General features: G+C 40.5%; 1 protein-coding gene and 1 long non-coding RNA gene across 12 annotated transcripts in view; one reads left to right on the top strand and one right to left on the bottom strand.

Moving 5' to 3' along the window:
- Window positions 1-339: 339 nt before the first annotated feature.
- The window catches only part of CCDC146 (coiled-coil domain containing 146), a 172,157-nt gene continuing 146,427 nt past the window's right edge, over window positions 340-26,069 (bottom strand). For 10 of the 11 annotated variants that reach the window (XM_055114575.2, XM_055114580.2, XM_055114574.1 and 7 more), the window contains 10 exons: window positions 22,154-22,249; window positions 21,292-21,462; window positions 17,111-17,199; window positions 16,850-17,014; window positions 15,294-15,518; window positions 13,169-13,397; window positions 9,017-9,145; window positions 8,368-8,505; window positions 2,739-2,987; window positions 340-894 (listed from right to left, as the gene is read on the bottom strand). In XM_055114575.2, the coding sequence (XP_054970550.1) occupies window positions 691-894; window positions 2,739-2,987; window positions 8,368-8,505; window positions 9,017-9,145; window positions 13,169-13,397; window positions 15,294-15,518; window positions 16,850-17,014; window positions 17,111-17,199; window positions 21,292-21,462; window positions 22,154-22,249 (1,695 nt within the window). In that variant the 3' untranslated portion in view covers window positions 340-690. The remainder of the gene's footprint in view (window positions 895-2,738; window positions 2,988-8,367; window positions 8,506-9,016; window positions 9,146-13,168; window positions 13,398-15,293; window positions 15,519-16,849; window positions 17,015-17,110; window positions 17,200-21,291; window positions 21,463-22,153; window positions 22,250-26,069) is intronic. The other variant, XM_055114576.1, reaches the window with a different exon arrangement.
- LOC134730705 (uncharacterized) lies at window positions 9,051-22,100 on the top strand. The gene is made up of 3 exons (XR_010112623.1): window positions 9,051-9,115; window positions 18,366-18,427; window positions 21,576-22,100. It is a non-coding gene; the product is annotated as an uncharacterized LOC134730705 (long non-coding RNA).

Genomic DNA, 26,069 nt, shown 5'->3' with positions numbered 1-26,069 from the left:
CCAACACAATGAAATGATAAAGTTTGAATGTATATGCTAATTACCCTGATCTGATCACTATACATTATATGTATTGAAACTTCAGTATGTACCCCATGAGTAGGTACAATTATTATTTGTCAAAAAAATAAAATGAAAAAAATGCAAAAAGCCATGACAAGCTTCACTACTTTACGTAATTTAGATTTACCAAGATTAAGTGCTACTTCTTATTCAACAAAGTGAGTTATGCCTTTGCAATACTTGAGGTATTTTCCTTTTCAAATAGCCATTCTTTCTTTTTAAAGTGTGTATATTGAACAGTATTTGTTTTTTCTTTAATAAACAAAGACCACTCTGTCCATTTCCGTACTTCATTGAGAACAGATTTATTTTTAGTGCATTTTTATAGCACCTTGCCTACTACAAATTTCTGGAATGTACTCAATATAAAGAGTGAAAAAGAAAATATAAGCAATTCAAATATATACTTTGACATAAATGTAGGACAGTTCTATGTCCCATTCAACGTCATGAAAGGTATAGTAGTTGGTGGGTAAATAGAAACCCTGTTGTACTCTGTTGCTGACTAATTGTGGTTACCTTACTTATCAATAATATTAGAAGTATTATGCTCACATTTTTCACCTGTGGGTACAAGGAAGCCTGGTTGAAGTCCTTTCCTTGAGAGGCCTGGATTTGTTCACATATTCAGATTTCAACTGGCTTTATAACAGGTTTCCTTATGTGCCTCATATTGGCTCCAGGTTCACTGGGTTTAAAAGGAGCCAAAGCACCATAAGGTTTTGGCAAAGGAAGAGTGGCATCTGCTTCTGGGATGTAGGCATTCGGACGCTGCTCTGCAGTTGTGTAAACACCATTGGGCAGCTGGCGATTATCTGCTTCCAAGAACTCCTGCAAAGAATGATTTTTCCTTTTCAGTTCTCTGAAAACTCTGGTGAAGTCACTTTATCCTTAGGTCCCAAAAGACACAGCTGGTCTGGACAGTCTTTGACCGTGCTAGCTGATACTCCCCAAAGGGATGGGAGGGGTAGGAGGGTAGAATCACACCACACACACACACACACACACACACACACACACCTCTCATTGGCATGGGCTGTATTGCTTCAGCATCACATTATTCCTGGGGTTTAGGGTAGGAGGGTGGAATCACACCACACACACACACACACACACACACACACACACACACACCTCATTGGAATGGGCTGTATTGCTTAAGCATCACATTAATCCTGGAGTTTAGTGTTTTTCAAAGACTGCTTTGTGGGTCTTAACTATGTTTCCACCTCAATATCTGTCATCAAGCACTAATTATTTCCCTGTTTTTGACAAAGGCAGAGCAACATATTTCCTTTGGTAAGTCATTGGTGAGCAAATGTTACAATGGAAGAGATAGAGAAGTAAAGTGGAACCAGAGGAGGAAAATGGTCACCAGCTTTGCCCTGAGCCTCAACGTTTTCAAGATTTTGTCTGTGCCTCTGGAAAATAGAGTAATCACTTACTGCACTGAAAAGCCCTCTAATAAATGGCAGTGGGACACCACAGGTAAAATCTGAATGCCCTGAAAGGAACAGTCCCAGGTGGTGTAGAAATTATAAATCACGTAATTTACACTTGTGCTCAGGTATTCCTAGTGTGTTCTGAATGCAGTTTTGTCTTGAGTTCAGGAGCAAATAGGGACCCTTTCGGTGATATCCACTTGGCAATCTGAGTGAGTTGTACATCTGGAGGATGTAGACTCCTTGGAAAGAGATGGCTAATTCCAGTCTAAGAATATTGACAGGTCATGGGGGTAGACAGAAGATCTGCTATCTAACTTGCAGGGGGAGTCAGCAATAGACCTAGTCTTAGGCCAGAGGCCTAAGGTGGGAAAAGAAAGGGGTGGCGCTGAAAAGCCCTCTAATAAATGGCAGTGGGACACCACAGGTAAAATCTGAATGCCCTGAAAGGAACAGTCCCAGGTGGTGTAGAAATTATAAATCACGTAATTTACACTTGTGCTCAGGTATTCCTAGTGTGTTCTGAATGCAGTTTTGTCTTGAGTTCAGGAGCAAATAGGGACCCTTTCGGTGATATCCACTTGGCAATCTGAGTGAGCTGTACATCTGGAGGATGTAGACTCCTTGGAAAGAGATGGCTAATTCCAGTCTAAGAATATTGACAGGTCATGGGGGTAGACAGAAGATCTGCTATCTAACTTGCAGGGGGAGTCAGCAATAGACCTAGTCTTAGGCCAGAGGCCTAAGGTGGGAAAAGAAAGGGGTGGCGCTGAGGCCTATGATGTACATCAAGCATCTGCAGAAGGCATGGCAACTAAAATGTGGGTGGAGGCCTCACTGTATGCTGTGGAGGCCACAGGAGATGAACATAGAACAGTCAGATGTGGTCTGAGCAGAGGTGCCAAGACAGAGATTGGAGACTTACGGACAAGGCCAGTGCCAGCCTGGTCATCGCTATGCTGGTGGAAGGCCATGATGTTCAGCCTCGGCAGCCCAGGATGTAAGGCTATGGGGTGGGCCCTGTGCTTGCTAAGTGTTCTTCAGTGAGTATTGTGGCACTCTGGATTACTGCACTTTGACTTATCATAGAATATCTTAAATACACTTCTAATGACTGTTGGGACTGTGTGTGGTAGAGTGGGGAAATTTTTCTTATACTGTGGGATAACTGACAGCCTGAATGCAACCCCTGCTGGCACCCTTTAGAAATGCAATACAGGAGCCAAAGCCTACCTGAGACTTTTCAGCGATGGCCAAGGCATGCATTTCTTCATCTCGAAGGACTTTCAACCATTCTTTCTCAATTTCCTTATTGAGTGGCAGACCTTTTTCTATCCTGGAATTGCAAGTGAAGATGAAGTCTTCTTTCTCCCTGACTTCCTTTTGGAGTTCAATGGTTAGGGCTTGTTTCATGGACAGCTCAGCAACAAGAGCCATCATTTTCTCAGTTGCATTTTTGATCCTTCTTTGATAGCCATTCATCTAGAATTAAAGAGCCCAAAGCTTAGTCTATGTATACAGTCCACAAAGACTTAAAATGGCAGGCTGCTGGCTGTCTATAATGGCGGGGTGCATTTTTGTCTGAAGGAAGGAGGGTCTAACTTGGAATTCACAGAAATTAAGAACTGGAAGAGACTGCAGATATTGAGCCGAACACCCTGGCTGTGTAAGTAAGGACAAGGAGAGAACAAGAAAAGGATTTGTTTATCTAGTTACTGGATTTCAAGGTGAATAACATTGAGAACAGTTTCGTGCCCATTTTTAAGAGGTAAGAAGGGAGGTGAAGGGATGTTCTTTTTTTTTTTTTTTTTTTTTTTGAGACGGAGTCTCGCTCTGTCGCCCTGGCTGGAGTGCAGTAGCGCAATCTCAGCTCATTGCAAGCTCCGCCTCCCAGGTTCACGCCATTCTCCTGCCTCAGCCTCCCGAGTAGCTGGGAGTACAAGTGCCTAACACCATACCCGGCTAATTTTTTTTGTATTTTTATTAGCGCTGGGGTTTCACCGTGTTAGCCAGGATGGTCTCGATCTCCTGACCTCGTGATCCGCCTGCCTCAGCCTCCCTAAGTGCTGGGATTACAGGCGTGAGCCACCGCGCCTGGCCAGGGATGTTCTTTAAAATATATATATATATATTAAAATAAAGACAAGGTCTTGTTCTGTTGCTCACACTGGTATATAGTAGTGTGATCATAGCTTACTGCAGCCTGGAACTCCGGGGCTCAAGCAGTTCTCCTGCCTCAGCCTCCTAAGTAGATAGGACTATAGCCATGCACCACCATAGTTGGCTAATTTATTATTTTTGTAGCGATGGGGACTTGCTGTGTTGACAAGGCTAGTTTTGAACTCCTGGGCTCAAGCAGTCTTCCTGCCTCGGCCTCCCAAAGTGCTGGGATTACAGGCATGATCCACTGTGCCCAGCCAAGAGTGTTCTTGATGCCTACATTCTAGTTTAATTTGACGTTATTAGTTTGTCACTTATCCAGGGGAAAAAATCTGGTAGAATTAACGTTACTCTTTGCTTATATAAGATAATCAGCAGAAGTTCTGCATCTGAAATGACTTTTTAAATGAAAACCATCACATTGACATGTTGGCATTATTGATCATAATTCCTGGTGTGCATCATTACTAGGTCAGAAACATGCATGAGCTGAGCTGGGGAACGTTTAGTCAATAATTTAGAATGAGAGCTGTTCCTGGAATGTTTTGTTTTGTTCGTTTGTTTTGAGACAGGGTCTCACTCTGTCACTCAGGATGGAGCACAGTGGTGTGATCTCAGCTCACTGCAACCTCTGCCCCTGAGGCTCAAGTGATCCTCTCACCTCAGCCTCCCAAGTAGCTGGGACCACAGGTGTGCACCATCACACCCGGCTATTTGTTTTTGTATTTTTTGTAGAGATGGAGTCTCACCATGTTGCCTAGGCAGGTCTTGAACTCCTGAGCTCATGCAATCTACCCGCCATGGCCTCCCAAAGTGCTGGGATTACAGGCATGAGCCACTGCGACCAGACTTTTTTTTTTTTAACCTATTAATATCAGCTATTTAGCATTAATACGGTTAAAAGATAAGACTAACTGGAAAAAAAAGATCTCAAGAGTCAGGAAAGAAGTAAAACTGGAATTAGGGGTTCCTGTAAGCTCTCTGTCTTATAAATGGTAGACTCTTTTAGTCTGATAGCCATAGTGGGGCAGTTCAGTGGTGATACCTTCTACCTGGCAACACTCACTAGTTCCTCTTACCTTGCCTTATTTTTTCTTCACATCATGTCTCACTGCTGATATTATATATGTATTTCACTATTTTTGTCATCCTATAAGAATGTACTCTTCATGAGGACAAGGACTGTTTGTTTTATTCATCATCATAGTCCCAGTGCTCAGGACAGTGCTTGGAATATAAGAGGCACCCCCCCAAATTAAAGTTCAATATTTTCTGAATGAAGGAATGAATGAACTCTTAGTTTGTTTCACTCTTTGTTCTTGGACCAGGATAAATTGGGACATGCAAATGAGCTTCCAAATACTACACCTAATGCTGAATACCTTCCTCTCCTAATAGAGCATATCTGGTCACATCTGTACATCTGTTTAGAAAAATGTTGCTGCTAGTGATTTACCTGCCTCTGAAAATGTAATAACTGATTATTATACACAAATTTTGCCTCCTTAATGGTAGGTAATATACATTTTTATGACTCTTCTATACTGAACTAATTTTTAAGAAGCATGTATCGAATAAAAATGACTACCACTAAAAACTTCAGTGAGTCATAAGTTTTGCCATTTTTATTTGACTTCTAGGCTTCTGCTTTGACAACTTCCACTAACAGACTGAACAGTCCAGCAGCGTTGGTGCAATTCACAACTTTTAACTCATAAAATAAGAAATGCTAAGACTTAGATAAGCTAATGCACTTTGAGTAAATTAGCATGTCTTATGTTTCTTTAAATGTTGCTGCCTTTCCTTTTTTAAATGAATTTCCTTTTCTTTGGGGGGAGTCATTTTCCACTCAACCATGGCACACTTTTTTTTTTCTTCTTTTTTCTCATCTGTTTTTTAAAATTATACTTTAAATTCTAGGGTACATGTGCACAACGTGCAGGTTTGTTACATATGTATACATATGCCATGTTGGTGTGCTGCACCCATTAACTCATCATTTACATTAGGTATATCTCCTAATGCTATCCCTCCCCCCACCCCATGACAGGCCCCGGTGTTCCCCTTCATGTGTCCATGTGTTCTCACTGTTCAGTTCCCATCTATGAGTGAGAACATGCAGTGTTTGGTTTTTTGTCCTTGCGATAGTTTGCTGAGAATGATGGTTTCCAGCTTCATCCATGTCCCTACAAAGGACATGAACTCATCCTTTTTTATGGCTGCATAGTATTCCATGGTGTATATGTACCACATTTGCTTAATCCAGTCTATCATTGATGGACATTTGGGTTGGTTCCAAGTCTTTGCTATTGTGAATAGTGTGGCAATAAACATACGTGTGCATGTGTCTTTATAGCAGCATGATTTATAATCCTTTGGGTATATACCCAGTAATGGGATGGCAACCACTGCACACTCGAGTGTGTCTGTCCATCTGTGTAACTGGCCAACTTCCCTTCTCTTCCATAAATTAGAAAACAAAGTTTCATATTATCCTGGGTTGCTCCAAGTCTTAACTGAGATTTCCCACTTTCTGCTCCCATTTCTGTTGGGAAATTTGCAGGAGGCGCCATAAGCTATCTAGGAGAAGTGAGACACTTGAGGAGATGTGCAATCTTTTTGAATGTGGCTAGGTCACTTATGTGTTCGACTATGTAATACTTGCAACAACTTCGGCTATCACACCCATTACACAGATGAGCAAACTGAGTTTTAAGATCATTTATCCATCTTTCTCAAGGTCATTTTCTACTTTTGATAAATCATAGATCTGGAATCTGAATGTCTTTCTACTTTCCAGTTCTGCCTACTATGAGATTATCATTTTAAATGGAGTGGGGACAGTGAAAGCTGGGGAGGAGGAAGAAGCCAATGGAGAGCATGGAAGGTAGGGAAAGGAAAGGGGAGAATAATTGTTAGACTAGGACTCGGCTGTGCTGGAGCTTTCCTGGCTATGGAAAGTGGCCGCTATGTACATTTCTTTAGCATTACTGTTGCCTTCCAGGCGACTCTGCCATCAGCTTTGATAAGTCAGGCCTCAGTGAAAAATGACTTCCCCCAAAGAAAGGGAAATTCATTTTGCAAAAGGAAGGAAGGCAACATTTATTTAAAGGAATATCAGACATGCTAATTCAGGCAAAGTGCATGAGCTTAACTAAGCCTTAGCATCAGTCCAGTGGCAGACGTGCGACTCACAACTTTATACCTTAGTTTGTGAGGCCAAGTTGTGATTTGCACACCTGCCACTGGCCTGATCAGTCTAGTCATGGAAGTCATCAGAGCAGAAGCATAATAGTCAAATAAAAATGGCAAAGATAGTCTAAGATTTACAATCATTTCTTGTTTAGTGTTCCACATGTGCTTCTAGAACAGAACTGATTATTACTCATCCTTGAAGTGTTTTTCTAGAGTCTGGCACATGCTAGGCATTGGAGAAATTAAGAACGAGGAACAGTTGCTGCCCTCAGGAGCCCACAGTCTCTGGTGTGGGTATTACCGTTATCTGTTTTCATCTGTCTCCCCCTACTAGACCCTATGAGCTTCCTATGGTGTAAACAATGTGTCCCTTCCTCTTTGTTTCTGAACTCATGCCTAGCATGAGAGTAGCACATAGCAGGTGTTCAGTAATTACTGTTGACTGGCTGAACTCTCTGCATTGACGGGATGCTCCAGGGAACCCCAGAGGCCAGGTGAGTGGCCAATCCTCTGATGGGTCTATGGTATGCATGAAAGGCCTCGCATGAATGGTCTTGTGTAGGGGTAGACTGAGGAAGGAGTGAGTCCCATGCCTGCACGGACATGACCCAGAAATGGGTGTACAGGCTGATGGGGCAATTCCCCAAATGAACCTTTGTTGGAAGCAGGAGTCAGAGCCACAGGAAGCCTGGCAAGACCTGCAGGCACCATGCTTCCTGCACAGCCTGCAGAACCATGAGCCAAAATAAACCTCTTTTCTTTATAAGTTACCCAGCCTCAGGTATTCCTTTACAGCAATGCAAACAAACTAATACACAACCTTCACCTCTTCATTGCAGGTTGTTACAGAGACCAGGGTAACTAGCATACAACATGCTGGGAGTCCAGGGGGACTTCTAGGAGCTCTGCTGGCTGCTCCTTTCAGTGCAGCTTCTAGCAGTCCCACCCCGACCCTGAGGCTCTGGATCTGCCGTCCTGGTCTCTTACGCTTATTAAATTAGGGGGTTCTGTATTCCTGGCCTTTCTTCACTAGTGGTGCCTGGTGGGCACCTCCATGGTGCAGTTGGTCTGGGTGTTGTGTGACTGCATTTCTCTTTAACAGTCCCTTTCAATTTCTGTGTTCTGGCTGAGTTCTGGATTGGAGCAGTCCCTACTAAGATCACTGGATAAGTGAGGCGCTCCACTTAAAAGGAACTAAAAAGGATTTAACTTTGTGCATGAAATACAAAGATAATAACTGTCATATTTGGATAGTTGCCTTGCTAAGTGAAACTTGTATACTGTCATTTAAAAGCCTAGGTTTTGCCACCGTGAAGTGAATTAATTCAGGGAATAAGATTGAAACATTTTGGACAATTCTCTGAGTCATCCTTTCGTTTTTCTAAGTTCCCCCAGTCATAAAGCCTCATCTCTCCAGTGCTTCTCTCAATAAATCTATCGGTCTGTGGAAAATAAAAGGTAATAAAGGAGCAGGGGCAGAAGGGAAAAGGCAGGGTCTCAGGCCTACCTTCTTGGCTAAGAGCAGTGTGTCCTGCTTGCAGTCCTGAGTTTTGCTGCAGAGCCTGTCCGTGAGCCTGGAGACCTGTTCATAGATGAAATCCTTCTCCAGCAGCTTCTCCTCCTTCTTGGCCAGTTGTAGTTCCAGCTATGTTTGAAAATTGTTTCAAGAGGAATAAAAAAAGTCATCTAAGACAAAATCTTATTTCCTAATTAGAGCAGTATCTCCCCCTACCCCCCACAAAATACCTCTGGAAAGTGTTTAGAGCTGGGTTAAGACCTTCCCTGCCCCAGCCCCTGCAGATACCTCTGGGAGTTTGAGTATGGCCCCCTCAGCTCTATCTAACCTCCACATCACCATTCTTCTGATGTGTTCCCATCAGGAAGACAAATTAATCCATTTAAGATGTCAAAATTACTCCTTTGGGTCATGAGAGAAAGGTGCCTTTGGAATCTCGAAACCACTGGATTGGAACTTCTTTTGGCAAGTGTCTAAATCAAGCTTAGAATGTATGACTAGATTACAACAAAAGGACTATATTAGTGACTAGAATAATGAAGGATAGGTCTGTCAGCATAACATGAAACAGTACCATAGGTATCTGTGAAACTACATCAACGAGGGGCTAACAGATGCAATTTTAAGCAATAATGTTTACCTTGTCTAATTTTTGGATCATTTCTTTTTCGGTCAGATCTTTCCCTGGAAGGAAGCGAGCTCTATTCTCACCATCAGGCTTTACGAACTGTTTCTCCAGGTATTTAATTCTGTCTGTACACTGTGAAAACTATTAAGAAAAAAACATTAACTTTAAAATGAATTCTCTAGCTCAGTAAATCTGAAAATCACATTGCCCAGGGTCTTGAGAGTTTTTTAGTAGGACCAACCCAGGCAAGGGTAGAAGAGAACTCTGTTTTCTTAACACCCCATCAGCTGGGACCTGGTTAAGTGACGTTTCTGCTCATTTATGGTACTGTGACGATGATGTCTATAATTGATCATATGAGGTGAGGCAGTGCCTTCTGGGTCATAGAAAAAGCTGGTTTCACAAGCGGCCCTTGATTGCTTCCCATTTTGTGTCATGTTCATGGGATGCTGTGTGGTTGCAGGGCTCCAAGTATACAGCCTGATATGGTTTCGATGTGTCCCCCTCCAAATCTCATGTTGAATGAATATAATCCCCAACGTTGGTGGTGGGGCTGGGTGAGAGGTGTTCGGGTCATGGGGGCAGGATGGGGCCTTCATGAATGGCTTGGTGCTGTCCTTGCGCTAATGAGTGAGTTCTCACTCTATGAATTCAAGTGACATCTGGTTGTTTAAAAACAGCCTGGCTCCTCTGCTTCTTTCTCTTGCTTCCTCTCTCGCCATGCAATGTGCCTGCTCCCCCTTTGCTTTCCACCATGATTGGAAGCCTCCTGAGGCCCTCACCAGATGCAGATGCTGGCACATGCTTCCTACACAGCCTGCAGAACCATGAGCTAAAATAAACCTCTTTTCTTTATGTTATCCAGCCTCAGGTATTCCTTTACAGCAATGCAAATGAACTAACACACAGCCTTCACCTCTTCATTGCAGGTTGTTACAGAGACCAGGGTAACTCGCATACAACACACTGGACTTCATTTCAAAACACTTGGCTGGCAATAGGTTTAATGGCTTCCCAAAGACAGAGAAAAACATTCTTAATTATTGAATCTACCTAATGTACACTCTGTGAGGAACAGCTTGGGCTATTTGTATTTTTTCTGCTAAATCCCTAATATAGTGTCATATGTATCAACTCTATTTGTTGAATCAATGAGATTTTGGTGGTAAATGAAGAAACATGGCTACTCCTAAATAGGAATGGTAGCCACACTTAGTTTTTGTTTTATAGGGAGAGAGATACGGAGCATGGTGACAACCAACAAGCATTATTTTCAGTTTTCCTACTGAATACCTGTGTAATCTCAGGTAAATCATTTATCTTCTCTAAACCTTAGTTTCCTCGCTTGTCAAATGGGAAGAAAAGGCTCAGTGCCATGGGGTTGATCCATCATATGACATAATATATTGATGGTATTTTACAACATGTCTAAGACTGATACAGGTAGAATTTTTAAAATTTAATTTATGCTCCTCCTCCCTACAAAAATAATTATAAATGCTGACAAATAATTTAACATTTTTCTTTTTCCTGTATCTACATTCCTTAAATGTCCTTAATATAGAATTGAAGTGTACATACATATGTAATCAAGCATTTGTTGTATTTATTATTAACAATACTTAATGTTCCCTTTTCTTAATTAGGAAACTAAATAAGAAACAAAAATATAGTGCTTGCTTATAAAGGGGTGTCTCAATTTTAGTTTTCCCTTGGCATTTGAGGAAAAACTGTTTACTCTGTCTATGTAAAATAGTGTCCTTGTGTCCTAAAATAGTTCATGTGACTTCCTAAAATTGAGCTATCATTATAGGAACCAGGAGAACAGACTCATGATAATCCTTGGATTAGATTGTTGGACAATTAAAAACTGTTACGGACAACCGAAAAAAATGCAAACCTTAAGAGAATTGTGAAAATGATGCAAAAAAGGGAGAAGACTTAAAAAAAAAAAACAAACCCAAGACACTGTGGCTGTAAAAAATGACAGGATATGACCGGGATCTGACACTGCACAACAGGGCACAGAAATGGCTTGCCTGAAGCTAGAAATTTCGCATCATATCCTTCAAGGGTACACATGATTGATGCTGAGCAGATAATCAGAATTCACTCCGGTAGAGCAGATAACTGATAACACAGTCTGCATGTCTCAGTTCATGTGAAATCAAAATGATCAAAATTCACCATCAGGCAGGGAGTGTAGTGTTATGAAATGCATAATATTTCCTTCTTGGGTAAAAGTGAATTTACATTTCATACTAGATAAGAGGTTTTATATAACAAAACGACAATTTTTTTTCTAAGAACAATTTTATCCACTGAATGGAAGTATTGATTTGCAGTGAACACAAAGAATATTCTTATACAATAGAGAGGAAATTATTCTGTTGCAGATTTTATTGAATGTAAAGATCTTTTGTGTTGCTCTGCATCTTGATAGTTTAGGATGGGCAAAGATGGACCTAAAGCTTCATTTTGGGAAAAAGCTGGAGAGAGCCAAATTCTTCTGTAAAATGGAGTGGGGGCAAGCATGGAGTTCCTGGGGGCAATCTGGGATGAGGAGGCTGTGGAGGGAGAGGGGAGGTGAAAGAGAAGCCAGTGAAATCGAGCTAGGCAAGGGTGTGGTACAAGGTATTAGTGCTCAGGGAAGCGTCTCCAGTGATAGAGTGCCCCCAAGAAGAGTATGGATATCTGATATCAAATTGAAGTGCTTTGCATTTCTGTAATGTAACCCCACATACCATTGCCCCACATCTTTAATAAAGTCTGTCCACAGAGTCCTCGCATGAATGGTCTTGTGTAGGTGTAGCCTGAGGAAGGGGTGAGTTCCGTGCCTTTGCGGACATGGCACAGAAGTGGCACAGGCACTGTGTGTGCAGGCTGATGGGTGATCCCTCAAATGAACCTTTGTTGGAAGCAGGAGTCAGAGCCACAGGAAGCCTGGGGAGGCCTGTGGGAGTTTAGGGGGACTTTCTAGCCAATCAATCTCAATCTGACTACACTTACTGAAGAAATGAGTGGAAGAACTCAAGGCTAAATTAAAAAAACAAACAAACTTGGAATCAGAACATTGGCATATTTGTGCAAACTGAAAGAGGCTATTATCTATACAGCATATACACATTCAAATGGCATAAAATATGAAAGCAGATCTATCATCTAGTCCCATGAAAGCCTATGAATCCCCTTCACATGATTAAAAAAAAGGGGGATCTAAAACTGTCTAGGGCATGAGCTAATGAAAAACATTTACTTGTATACCTAGAAAATAAATGACAAGATGTCTCCCAGATTTTTGATAATTTTAATAGCAATTATATCTTGGGAGTAGAATTTTATTTTCTTCTTTATAATTTTTATACTTTTACAAAATTTCATTCACCAAATGTCTTAACTTTTTATCAGGAAAAAAATCCATATGCAAACCTGACATTAAAAAAAATATATTATAGGTTAGAATTTGTTCCTGCTACATTGGTCAATGGGAACAAGTTTAGGCTACACAGTTTTTATTTTAATTTTTAAAAAAATTCTATGAAGAATAAACCCCAAGTAACACATGTGAAGAAAGTAGCTTTATATTCACATTTTATTTATGTTGCTATTTCATGTTTTAGTTTTTTGGATCTATTCCACTTTAAAAAAGGCCATGTCAGAGGCCAAGTTACTAAGCTATCATAGAACTACAGTGGTTAATAAAGAGTCAAGTTATATGTAACTGACAACTACTAATAAGCAACAATCTCCAGACAATCTCTTGCTCTGGGGGCCAGAGTATCAAAAGTAAGAGTGCTGGTTCATCCTCCTCAAGATCTGTCCAGCAAGCAGCAACAACATAATTATGCTGAGGGTAGTGAGAGTCTAGATCACTGAAGTTTGAGCTATGAGGAAGCTGAGCTAGAGATAAGTCCTGGGAGGCTTCAAATTCCAAGAAAAGCAGAAAATGCTTCATAAGAAAAAAAGACAATGTGTAGCCTGGATGCCTGAAGCACAGATTCCATCCTAGAGTAGCATTCAAGTGTATTTTTAAACAAGATGGATGGATTCTTATAGGTCCCAGAAATAGTATGGCTTGGTTTACATGCAAGAACTCACCCACAAACTAATAAAGGCAGAAAAAAATAAATGGTCTGAGGAAGTGTCCCGTGATCACTCACCCACCTGAATTTGGAGCACAGCTAGGTCAGCATCCAGGGACCTCTTGGCTGGCAGTAATTTCTGGGTCACACGAATTTGTCTTTGCTTCTCAGCAATCTTCATTTTCAGGAATTGGATCTTTTCTTCCAGTAGATGTATTTCAATTTCTCCATTTAGTTTCATCTTCTCTTGGATATTTATTTTTTCATAAAAAATGCATATTTCTTCTTCCCGCTCTATCAGCTGAACGCCACTATGGTCAAATTCAGAGGCAGAGGCTAAGTGGGCATTGAGACCACCGTTTTACTAGTCATTGTGGTTCCCTCTGGCTTTGGATGCAAGATATACACAACATAGCATACTTCCAGAGGATCACAGATAGTCACCAATGGCTTTCTAGTTAAATTACATCCACACTTTGGAATTCTCTAGGGATAGGAGGGTTACTGAGCCTCTCAACTTTGAGGCCGACCATGTGGTTGGCTAGCCACATGTCTCTGAAAGTCCCAAAGGTTTTCCTGGGGTGGGAAAGAATGTCATTCCCAATGCACAAACAAAGTGATCCCATAGTCTGATTTTCTGCAGATCCTTTTCTCGGGTCAGACTTGCCAACCAAGGCCTGGCCAGAAGCACACAGGCAGGGGCCCAGGGAATGTAGTTCTGGTGTGAGTCTGCTCTATATTAAGTTGCTAGGCCCATTAGTTTCTTCTCAAGTTGAATATTTCTGGTTGTGATTTCCCCATAAACAGGCAAAAATCTATCCTTTGTAATCATGCCAGGAGAAAGACCCCTCCTTGAACGGAGAATATGGGGAGGAAACAAAGTAAGAATGTTCTAACCCCAGCAGCTCTGGTCTGCATGACCGATCATGCACCACTGATCTGAGTGGCACCTGGGTGCACACTGTTTGTCCAAACGCTTTGGTTTGTGCCAGGAGCTGAATAGCATTTTTTTTCTCCCCTGGAGAAAAACCTACCAGCCCTTTGAAAATGTGCTGTTCTTCAAAGGACCCTAAAGGTCTTCCCACACATTATGCATATACATTATTTCAGAGTTCCTCCTTTAATTGCTTCTATCTATGACTCCCCTTCCTCAAAACATGCATGCATGTGGTTGTACTCGGCTAATCCCAGCTCTATATTTTGTCTGTTTTCCTTTCAAAGGCTCAAGATCAAGTTCTCTTGACAACAGAAGCCAGGAACAATGTTTTACCACTTTTTTGTACTCTCAAGGTCTAGCACTCTAATGCCTTATACAGAATAGCACACAATCAAAGTTTGCTTAAAAAAATCTGATACCAGATGTCATTATCACAGGGCTCTGCAAATTTCACATTCCAATTTCTCAGAGCACAAGTAACTTGGGAGAAACTGCTGAAGTAAACATTGATTAATGATATAACTGCAACCTGGAAGAAATAATGCTACTCCTAAAGGTCTTACTAACTTGCTGAGCAAATGAACTAGGAGAATGGCTAAATATAATAAGACCAAACTTACCACAACATTGGGTACAAGTTCCACACTTATTTATGTCAATTATGCTGAAAGAATCTGATGTTATAAGAGGCATCCCGAATGACCACTTAGGAAAGGACATTGATCTTCAAAAGCAAGCAACTTTCCCAAACCCCTCCTCTTTGCCTGTTTATGAAGACGGTATTTCTTTCTTTCTCTCTTTTTTTTTTTTGTTTGTTTTTGGGGACGGAGTCTTGCTCTGTTGCCCAGGCTATAGTGCAGTGGCGCGATCTCAGCTCACTGCAACCTCTGCCTCCCGGGTTCAAGCGATTTTCGTGCTGCAGCCTCCCAAGTAGCTGGGATCACAGGCACCCACCACCACACCTGGCTAATTTCTTGTATTTTTAGTAGGGATGGGGTTTCACCCTATTGCCCAGGCTGGTCTCGAACTCCTGAGCTCAAGTGATCCACCCACCTTGGCCTCCCAAAGTGCTGGGATCATGCCACTGTGCCCAGCGTGAGGACAGTGTTTCTTATTTTCCAGGGAAGCAACACACAGTCCCTTCTCTCCAAAGGCTAATGCAACCTGAATATCACATTTCCCTCACTATTCACTGTCAAGTCTAGATAGAAAAAGAGGTGACATTCCTCAGTTGGATCCCTGGTACTCTGTTCTCACACCTGGTTTTTACCTTTCATTTCGATGCTGAACAGCTTTTTCGTATCTTTTGCGAAGCTGCACCATCTCCTCTTCGATCATTGTGATTGTGTTGGCAAGTCTGTCAATGTTATTTAACTGGGCTTCCTTCTTTTCTTTCATTTCCTGAAGTTTTGATACAATTTTGCGCACATCGGTTTGCATGCTCTCTCTGATGGTAACATTGTTGGCGTGTTTCAGCATGGAATTTTGTAGCTTTCTTTTAAAATAATAAGACAATGGGTAAGATTATAATTTTCTTTAGTTTATTTAAAAGGAATGAAGGCTTCTGAAACACAAGCACTATCAAAGCAGACAGACCTTGCTTTAGTGTAGCCCTTGAAATGATACTAGTAATAATGATATTCATCTTATGATACTCTTCAGGAATTTTCATAATCCTTCCAGGTCTCAGATTTTCTCTGCTCCAGATTAGAACATCTTTCCTTTTTCCCCCAATGTTCTGCTGACCCCCTTTATCAAAGCGAGAGACTGCAGTCATTCATTTATTGTCATTCTCAGGAGACTGCTGTCTTGAGGACAGAGATGGTTATATCCAATAATGTCCATTGGACATAAGGTGGTGCCTGACTCAGCCTGTGGCCACAATAAATGCTGAATGAATGCATGGCCTCTATAAATGTATTTTATTATCAAGTTGGATGAGAACCTGATTAGGAAATCATATTTTTCTTTTCATCCACCCCCGACCCCTGAAATGAGGCCACTTTATAATTGCTTTGTTGAAGGAAACTGGGCAATAATGGCCATCAGAAAATTAGATTATACCCTGATCGTGTACTGTTTACTAACATAGGTGAAAGAGTCCAGAAGATCTTGGCACATGGTAAATAATAAATGAAGAAAACAACCATTTGCCAGACGCTTTTCTGAGTGTTTTTATATGAATTAGCTCATTTCACAGTAAAATGTCGCATGAAATATCGTATGGATAAGGAAAGTGAGCTCAGAGAGACAAAGCAGCTTGTCCAAGGTTACAGAGGTAATAAGTGGCAGGGGTGGTATTTGAGTCTGGACACCACCTCTTTCACCAATCTGCTATAATGTATTGCCTCCCACAACACATGAGATGCTTTACATCTACAATCAGGGGATGTTGGTTAACAAATGATTTGATTGTTTTCTAACTTCCCAATCCCCATTATTAGATTTGTGCTTTTCTTTCTAATTGGGCAGGTGAAAATCATCATAGTAAGCATAGTTATATGTTATGGTTTTTCATTCATTAAAAAAATGACTCCCAAAGAGTAGAAGCACGATATATTATCATCTATAAAACGAGATGTTTGAACAAGGGCTTTTTCTGGATTTCTAATTCTGGCTTTCTAAAATACTATTCTTTTTATTTTTTATTTTTATTATTTTTTTGAGACAGGGTCTCATTCTGTCACCCAGGCTGGAGGGCAGTGGCACCATCTTGGCTCATTGCAGCCTCTGCCTCTTTCCTATCTTCTTATCCCCAGGATTTTTAGAGTTCAAATGAATCAGAAAACAAGCCTTTGAAAGGCCAGTAGTTATTATAACACTTACCTTTCTTGACTAACGGCACTATTTCTCAGAATTTCAAGTTCATTTAATGACATTTTATGCCTTTCTTTTATTTCATTTACTTTCTGATGAGCTCTGTGGAGTAAGTTAACAAATTTGTTTCTTTCATTTCGAATGGTGTCATACAGTTTAGCAAACTCTCTCAGTCTGTAAAAATACAAAGTGTTTACTGAAACTTATGAAATAAACATCAGGTTTTTTTCCCCTCACCTACGTAGATAAAACACCACATAATTACTTTACCTCCGATAAATTTCACATTTTTTCTTCTTGTGTATCCTGATTTCAAGATCCTTTGCTTTCATTTCTTTAACAATGTTGGTGTATTTTTGCTGAAATGTACAAAAAAATGTGAAATAAATAACAACATATGAACACTCCCAGATTTATCCCACATCATTCCCTTCCATTAAAGACAATTCTCCAGCCTAGGCAACATAGTGAGACCTCATCTCTACAAAAATAAAATTATCTGGGTATGGTGGTGTGCACCTGTAGTCCCAGCTACTCAGGAGGCTGAGGTGGGAGGATCGCTTGAGCCTAAGAATTTGAGGCTGCAGTGAGCCATGATTGCATCACTCCGCTCCAGCCTGGGCGACAAAGTAAGATCCTGTCTCTCCAAAAAAAAAAAAAAAAAATTCTTTCTTGGCTTGCTGGGTTGTACAGATCAGGGTGAAGGGTAAAGGAGATCTGAAAATTCCCTGGCTAGCTGAACTGATTTACATTGGCTAAGACAAACTGTTAACTGTTACCTAAGGAAGAGAACAAACGAGACAAGAGAAAACGCAAAGAGCCTGCATGGCTTGGGTTTGAGGAAAAGTTTGGACAACTTTCGAGAGAGAGGAAGAGTGATTTTGAACCACACAGCTGGACTGGGTGAGTGTAGTTTATGGAAAATAGATGAGAGAAGAGGATTCCTAGTAAGTTTTGGTGAGTGTTATAAACTGAACCCTCTGTGGTGTTTTGTCAGAGACTGAAGCAATGATTTTAAAGTGCTTTCCATTCTTTTGTATGTGGGGTGTTTTCCTACATAATAAGGCATCATATTGAGATCAGCTGTAAGGAGGTGTTACACATAAATATTTTAAAAGAAAGCAGTTATATTTCTAGAATTCTAAAAAATATATCAAGTGCTAAATACACTAGTTATGTTCTTCAAATCAAAAGATACTGGTTCTTGCATCTGGGATAAGAAACATATTCAAAAATGAAGGATTTGCTGGTAGAAACCAGAGGAAAGAGTTTGTCAGCCTTCTCTCAAGGACTGAGAGCAAAGCCCTTTTGGTATGAGTGATTTGAAAGAAACTAGCCATAGAGCCAAGATTGATGTGTAGCATTTTTCTAATGCTGTTCTCCATGAGAATAGCGGTCAGGAAGAAACGAATATTTAAGTAACTGTACACATGAATAATAAAACAGATGGGAAAATGTAGTGTCATCTATTCTGTCTTGGGGGTGATAGTGACATTGTTTTTTTTTTCTTCACCTTTGTCTTTAGGGATGTGGATGCAATGTGAACATAAAAGATTGCCTTCTTATGGAAACTGCAGCTAAGTACAGGTAATGTTTAACACACTAATTCCTAATGCTAAAAATACTCAAGGGATAAACATTTGTCCTTTATCGATTTCTGTATCTCAAGAAGAATTGTCTATTTTGGTTTAATACAAATTAGCTCATTTAATAATGAGGTTTGCTTTACATAGATTAGTCACACATAGATATACATGTATATCAGTTTTTGAAATTAATTAAAAATTATCTAATTCATAAAACAGATCAGTGTTTCTTATAACAAATAAGTATACCTCTGGTGTTTCTGTAATTTCTAAAGAGAAAAGGGAGGAAGTTTCTAACTAGGAAAGACTCACTTGAGTGGGATCTTCCCAGCCAACACCAAGTTGTCCCAGACCCTGACTTGGTGAAGATGGCTTTCTTCTTCCTTCTTTTCCTTCCTTCCCTCCCTCCCTTCCTTCCTTCTTATTCTTTATTTTTCGTTTTTGAGACAGAGTCTCGCTCTGTCACCCAGGCTGGAGTGCAGTGGCGCAATCTCAGCTCACTGCAACCTCCGCCTCCTGGGTTCAAGCGATTCTCATGCCTCTGCCTCCTGAGTAGCCGGGATTACAGGTGCCCACCACCACGCCAGGCTAATTTTTTGTACTTTTAGTAGAGATGGGCTTTCACCATGTTGGGCAGGCTGGTCTTGAACTCCTGACCTCAGGTGATCCACCCGCCTTGGCCTCCCAACGTGTTGGGATTACAGGTGTGAGACACCGCTCCTGGCCCAAGATGACCTTCTCACATCTCTCCTCTCTCCTCTCCTTGTCCTGCTCCTGCATCTTACCCCCTTAGCCACCCTGTGCTTTGAAGCTGCCTTTCTTTCACCCAGTCCTCCCTGACCACTTCTTTACCTAGTGAAACCCAACTACTCCATGAACTTCACTCTTGCTGCAGCCTTCATTATGGAGTCTAACTCGTTTAACATGGATTAAGTGACTTTCATCATCTGACTTGTCCCGCTCTCTGGTCTCACTATTTGACATCCTTTCTCCCCATCTTCCCATGTGCCAGCCATCCTGAACTTCTTTTAGTTTCTTAAATATTAAAGTAGAAAAATAAACAGTGAAAGGGGGATGTGAAGTGCCTGCAGTGGGTTGTGCAATGTAGATCTTCTCTTTTTTGCAAAAATCTACTTCATACCTCATTGCTCACTAATGCTTTGGTGTGAGTGAGCTCTTTCTGCAGAATGAGAAGAAATACCATTCTATGTAAATACTTACTTAGACTGAGAACAAAGGATGTGCTTAGAAACAGACCAAACAGACCACATCTGGGTCATGTGATAAATTCTTTAATTTTTTTTTTTTTTTTGAGAGGAAGTCTTGCTCTGTCACCCAGGCTGGAATGCAATGGTGCGATTTTGGCTCACTACAACCTCCACCTCCTAGGTTCAAACGATTCTCCTGCCTCAGTCTCCCAAGTAGCTGGGATTACAGGCACCTGCCACCATGCCTGGCTAATTTTTGTATTTTAGTAGAGATGGGGTTTCACCATGTTGGTCAGGCTGGTCTCAAACTCCTGACCTCAAGTGATCCGCCCGCCTCAGCCTCCCAAAGTGCTGAGATTACAGGCGTGAGTCACCATGCCTGGCCTGATAAATTCTTCTATTTTAGTAATATGTAATATCCTGTTTATTTTTAACAGGGAGCTTCTGGGCATGATCTGGACATAATCCTTATATGGAATAAATGATTCTAATGGTAGAATTTTAGCTTGCATGACAGGAGTGCTGCCTTACCATTTGTTTTATTGCTGATTTTAGTGGGGAATGTTGCACTGGCACTTTGTAGGAGGCCCAGGAAAATCATGGTGTGATGAAGCAACTAAGGGTATCTGGCATTCGATTAAATGATGCTGTCTTGATGAAGTTGGGAGGGACAGTTACCTAATGCTACCACTCTTGAGTCGTTCCTGGACAAATCACAGTGGAGTCTGAGATGGGAGTGAAAACTAAATGATATCTGCAGCCTATGCAGCTGCCAGCCCTGTCCACTGGAGGCACCCACTTTATTCTTACTGAAATTGCCATCTGTTCAAATCCTCCGATCATTATCAATGATCTCCTTTCCCATCTAAATTGTTGATTACTGTTAATTGAATCCTGGGACTATCTTTCAGTGCATGATTGAATCTCATTTAGGGAAGATTTATAGTCACTGGTACTTGAAGGAGAGGCACAGTTATAGTGGTTCCTTGGTATACATAGGGAACTGGTTCCAGGACCCTTTGAGAATACAAAAATCCAAGCATATTCAAGTCCCAAAGTGGCCCGGTGGAACTCACCTGTAAGAAAAGTGGGCCTTCCATATTTGCAGGTTTTGTATTCTGTGAGTACTCTACTTTTGATCTGCATTTGGTTGAAAAAAATCTGTGTATAAACGGACCCATGCAGTTCAAATCCATGTTGTTCAAGGGTCAATTGTATAGCTTTCTTTTCTTTTTTGAGTTTTCTTCCAGTTCTTTTTTTAATATTTATATATTTTTATTATACTTTAAGTTCTAGGGTACATGTGCACAATGTGCAAGTTAGTTACGTATGTATACATGTGCCATGTTGGTGTGCTGCACCCATTAACTCATCATTTACATTAGGTATATCTCCTAATGCTGTCCCTCCCCCCCCCCCTCCCCCCACCCCACAACAGGCCCCGGTGTGTGATGTTCCCCTTCCTGTGTCCAAGTGTTCTCATTGTTCAATTCCCATCTATGAGTGAGAACATGCAATGTTTGGTTTTTTGTCCTTGCGATAGTTTGCTGACAATGATGGTTTCTAGCTTCATCCATGTCCTAATGCACGTTGCATTATAATGAGGCTACCCTGAACTCTTGTAGTTATCAATGAATGGTTAAAAAAATGCAGTTACCTGAGCTTTCAGGAAATCCTTGGACTTTTGTTCCTTTTCATCAATTTTGATTTGAGTCATGCGGAGAAGGTTGACTACTAGCTCTTTCATGTTTTCTTGCTCCTTTAAAAGCTTGTTTTCTTCTGCAAGTTGTTGTTCTACTAACTTAGACTCCATTTCTGATATAATTTTCTTTTGAAAAAAACACAGATAATATTATAAGTTATTTGTTTGAAGTAATACAGTAAAGCTAGTATCTTAGACTACCTTTTTATTTCCTATACAAAATGTATTTTTTTAAACAGGCCAGGTGTGGTGGCTCATGCCTGTAATTCAAGCCTTTGGGAGGCTGAGGCAGGACGATGACTTGAGGCCAGCAGTTCAAGACCAGCCTGAGCAACATAGCAAGATCCCTCTCTATAAAAAAAAATAAAATAAAAAATAAAGTAATGGTGTTTTAGCTTCATTTTTTTCATTTTGTAAAATAATGTGAAAATCAATGGGTTAACATGATAGAACCTCTTTGTATTCAGACTGTATTTTCAAGTGACTAAGAAAAAGAAGAGACATAAAAACAAAAGAAAATTTGAAATTAGGCATTGGTGAAATAAAACATCTGTGGTTTACTTTTAATGCAATCAACAGCCCATAATTTAAAAATCTCATTCCTTTGAATACTTTTTGCGGTTCAAACATATTCTTTTTTCTCAAATTTAGTGTAGGATTGGAGTGGACTTTGAGATGAAGAAATATGCCCACATGAAGCAGGATCATACTCTCTTTGATGACTCTCTTATTGATAAGGTTTTGTGGAGCACAGTTAAAAGCACAACTTTGTATGAACCCTTCTTAGATAGAAGCTTAAATGAGCATTGATATTAACCTGTTGGGCCAAATTCCTCTTAGCTACTTCAACTTCCTTGTGAAGCTCTCGCCTTCTCTCAGATAATGTAGAATCATCTTTGGGGATAGCTTCGATCTGGAAATCAAAATTTAAAAACATGCATTTATGTAAGAAATAAATCTTTGGGAGGCTGAGGCAGAGAATTGCTTGAACCCGGGAGGAAGAAGTTGCAGTGAGCTGAGATCGTGCCACTGCACTCCAGCCTGCGTGACAGAGTGAGACTCTGTCTGAAAATAAATAAATAAATAAATAAATAAATAAATAAAATTCACTGCCGTGTAGTCAACCTCATCACACACTTTTTGAAAATGCTGAGCAAATCACGAATCTCAATCTTGTAAGAACTTCCCTTTATGCCAAATATTCTTTATAAGCCATGGCAAATTAAAATATGAAGACCTGCCAAAAATCTATAATTTGCCAGCTGCAAATGTTTATTATTTAGAAATAAATCTTACTAATAGCTAACATTTATTGAACATAAACTAAGTGTCCAGCAAGGTTCTAAATGCCTGTATATACGATCTTATTTCATCATTACAATACCCCTCATGAGGTGGGGAATATTTTCTCCAATTGTACAGATGAAGAGAATGAGGCACAAACACATTTAGGCAACTTGCCTCAATGGTGCAGGTGTAAACCCAGGGAGGTAGACTTGGAACCCATGATCTGCCTAACTCATGATCCAGTACTTTGGAGACATGAATATACTATGACTATTCAAATTATAGTTATTATAAAATGTGAGTACATTTATGAAATCATATAGGATAAAGAAAAATATGTAATTTATTAATAATAGTGGGGATAGTTTGCTACTTATATATAGTCATTTGATTAGTAGCTGGAAATTTCTTACACAAAAGAAAAGCCTCAACTTTTTGGTTGATACCTAAAATTTCACCATTACATTTCTGTTGTAACGGCTTGCACTTTTCTCCTGTGTGGATGTACTTTAGGGAGAAGGCAAATCTCACTCTTTAAGTCTTTGTTGCCCTATTAGGAATAAGCTTGTCAGATTCTTTGTGATGAAGACGAGAGTAGAGAGGAGGACATGTGGCAGCTGATGGGGAAAGGGTACCATTCAAGGCTACAGGGAGGGTCATCTTGGGGTGCTTCCAGCCTACTTGACTTAGAGCAAGTTTACAGTTGGCTATTTACACCAAAAGCACATGACTCCAATCTGATGTGGTTCAGTTCCTACTATGACAGCACACACTTGTAGGCCCTAAGGTTGAATAATGGCCAAAATTTAGACCCAAGAAAGGAATATCACACTGTCTAGTGATTTGAAGGTTACTTAACAGGATCTTTTTGAGGATCATGCTGCTATGTTAAAGTCACTAAAGTGTGTCTTTGGATGCCCCATCATCCATGAATCAGGGTATCTTCAGTAGCACCTTCTGTACCCTCAGGTGTCCATGTCCTGCTTTTCCATTGGGTCTCCTACCCTGGAGCACTAGCTCTTGAGATGCACACACGGGACTCAGGAAAACGAGATGTGGTCTTGTGAAACATGTCTGACAATATACAGAATGTTGTGGGCTTAACAAACATAAAATTGCTATAGCAGATCAGAAAAGGGAGAACTCAGTATAGAATTGAATAATTGGGAAAGCCTTCCTGGAAGATGTGAATATTCATCAAGGAGGAGTTGATTTCTCCTTTAGGAAAGTCAAGTTAAGACCTCCTGGATAGAGGAGCAAACATCCTGGGTCCCTGTCTGATTCTCTGCTACAGGTGTGCCTGGAGTGGGCTGTCCTCATGCTCAGCTCCCGGGTGTCGGCAGATCTAAACGTGAATAACAGGGCCCAGGAACCCTTATGAGGTTTTGACAGAAAATATGATGAGAACACACTCACTAGCTACTATGTCAACTAAAGGCTCTCGACAGATTTTTCTGGCTTGAGGTCTAGACACTTTGGTTATTTCCAATATTTTGAAACACAAACAATACTGCAATAAATTGTATTCATTTTTGAACTCTGGCTACTGCTTCTCTGATACCATTTTAAATTCTCTGTAAAGCCCAGCTCTCTAGTTTCAGGCAGGAATTAGGTAGGCTTGGCTTGTGGAAGAGGTGACATGATAAGCCATTGGTAGCAGAGCCTCCTGGTTGCCTAGCCAATAGCTACCCTCCACCTTGATCTTAGCAACTCTATTAGTCAGGGTTCTTTGTATCTCTCTCTATATATATATATCTCCTATTAGTGTGTATATATATATATATATATATATATATATATATATATATATATATAATAAAAAGGGGAGTTTATTAAGTATTAACTCACAGGATCACAGGGTCCCACAACAGGCCATCTGCAAGCTGAGGAGGAAGGAAAGCCAGTCTGAGTTCCAAAACTGAAGAAACTTGGAGTCCGATGTTCGAGGGCAGGAAGGGTCCAGCACGGGAGAAAGATGCAGGCTGGGAGGCTAGGCCGGTCTCTCATTCACATTTTTCTGCCTGTTTATATTCTAGCCATACCGGCAGCTGATTAGATGGTGCCCACCCAGATTAAGGGTGGGTCTGCTTTCCCCAGCCCACTGACTCAAAGGTTAATCTCCTTTGGCAACACCTTCACAGACACACCCAGGATCAATACTTTGTATCCTTCAATCCAATCAAATTGACATTTAGTATTAACCATGACAGCAACAGAATGCTGTTTTTTTTTTTTTTTTTTTTCCCAGAGCTGCAATGTATCCAGGAGTCCTCACACTTCTTTGCAGCTGGGGGTGCCCATATGAGCTAAGACAAGCCAATGAAATGTAAGTGGAAGTCTGTGAGGAGGGGTCCTGGGAAAGTGGCTGTTTTCCTGTTAAAAGGAGCTGGCCAAGCCAGCAATCATTTATGTCTTTTGCTCGTTGCCCTTCCTCCTCCTTTTGCCAGTTTATGCTTAAAGGTGGAATAGCCATTTTCTGACCATGGAGAAACAATGTACACACTAAGGTTGACTGAAAGGGGAGCTAAAAGGATCCTAGACTTTTCATTATGTGAAATAACCTGTTGTGCCTACCTGTGCTCTTTTTAAGTGAGTAAAACAACTCCCTATTTAGCAAAATCATTATAGTTGAGTTTCTATTACTCATTGAGGCCAAATTACAAACCTAACCTAATAGGTGTTTCTCTTGAAAGGAAACCTTCCCAAGGTAATCTGGAAAATAGGCTGGAGTTAGACTGAAGTCTCCATTAATGTGGGAGGAAAATAACTATCAAGTATCAAAGTTCTAATTACATGGTCTGGAGTTACTTGAGATATTTTCCATTTCTTTTGAGCCCCAAACTGCATATATCAGGTTTTGTAAGCTTATGATAGTTCTTTTAGTTTTTATAGTGTAGCATTTCACATTTAAAAATGTATTTATTGTGATTGGTGACCAAACAACAGAAATGTGTAAAGTAAAAAAAAAAAAAATCTGCTTCCTACCTCTGCTGCTTCAAGTACTACTCCCCAGGAGTCACTATTAATAGTTTTGGTGTCTGTTCTTCCAGGCAATTTCAATGCATGAATAATCATCGGTAACTTTCATAAAAGTTAAGAAATTAGACATTATTTGTTGCTGTAAATATCCCAATTATTTGGTATCAGTGAACCTCAGTTTAACACTTTGATATTTTTCTAAAGCATTCCAACCTTTCATGAGGCTTGTACCTTGAGTTTCTGGGAGAGTCTCTATGTACAAATCAAATGCCATAGGAGAATCAAACAACTGTCTCTGGGGGGAAATACATTCTGAAGAATAGCTAGAGCTCTTCATGTTTACCTTTTATCTCTTTTAGTTTTGGATTGCATGCAAGTCTGAAAAAATGTTCACTTGGGCTGGGAATGCCTGGCCTGACCCACTCCTGTTTTCAAGTACTGCCAGCTGTGGGCAGTGGCTGGGCTAA

The sequence above is a fragment of the Pan paniscus genome, chromosome 6 (assembly GCF_029289425.2).
Source record: "Pan paniscus chromosome 6, NHGRI_mPanPan1-v2.0_pri, whole genome shotgun sequence".
NCBI lineage: Eukaryota > Metazoa > Chordata > Mammalia > Primates > Hominidae > Pan > Pan paniscus.
This window is presented reverse-complemented; position numbering and strand designations above follow the sequence as displayed.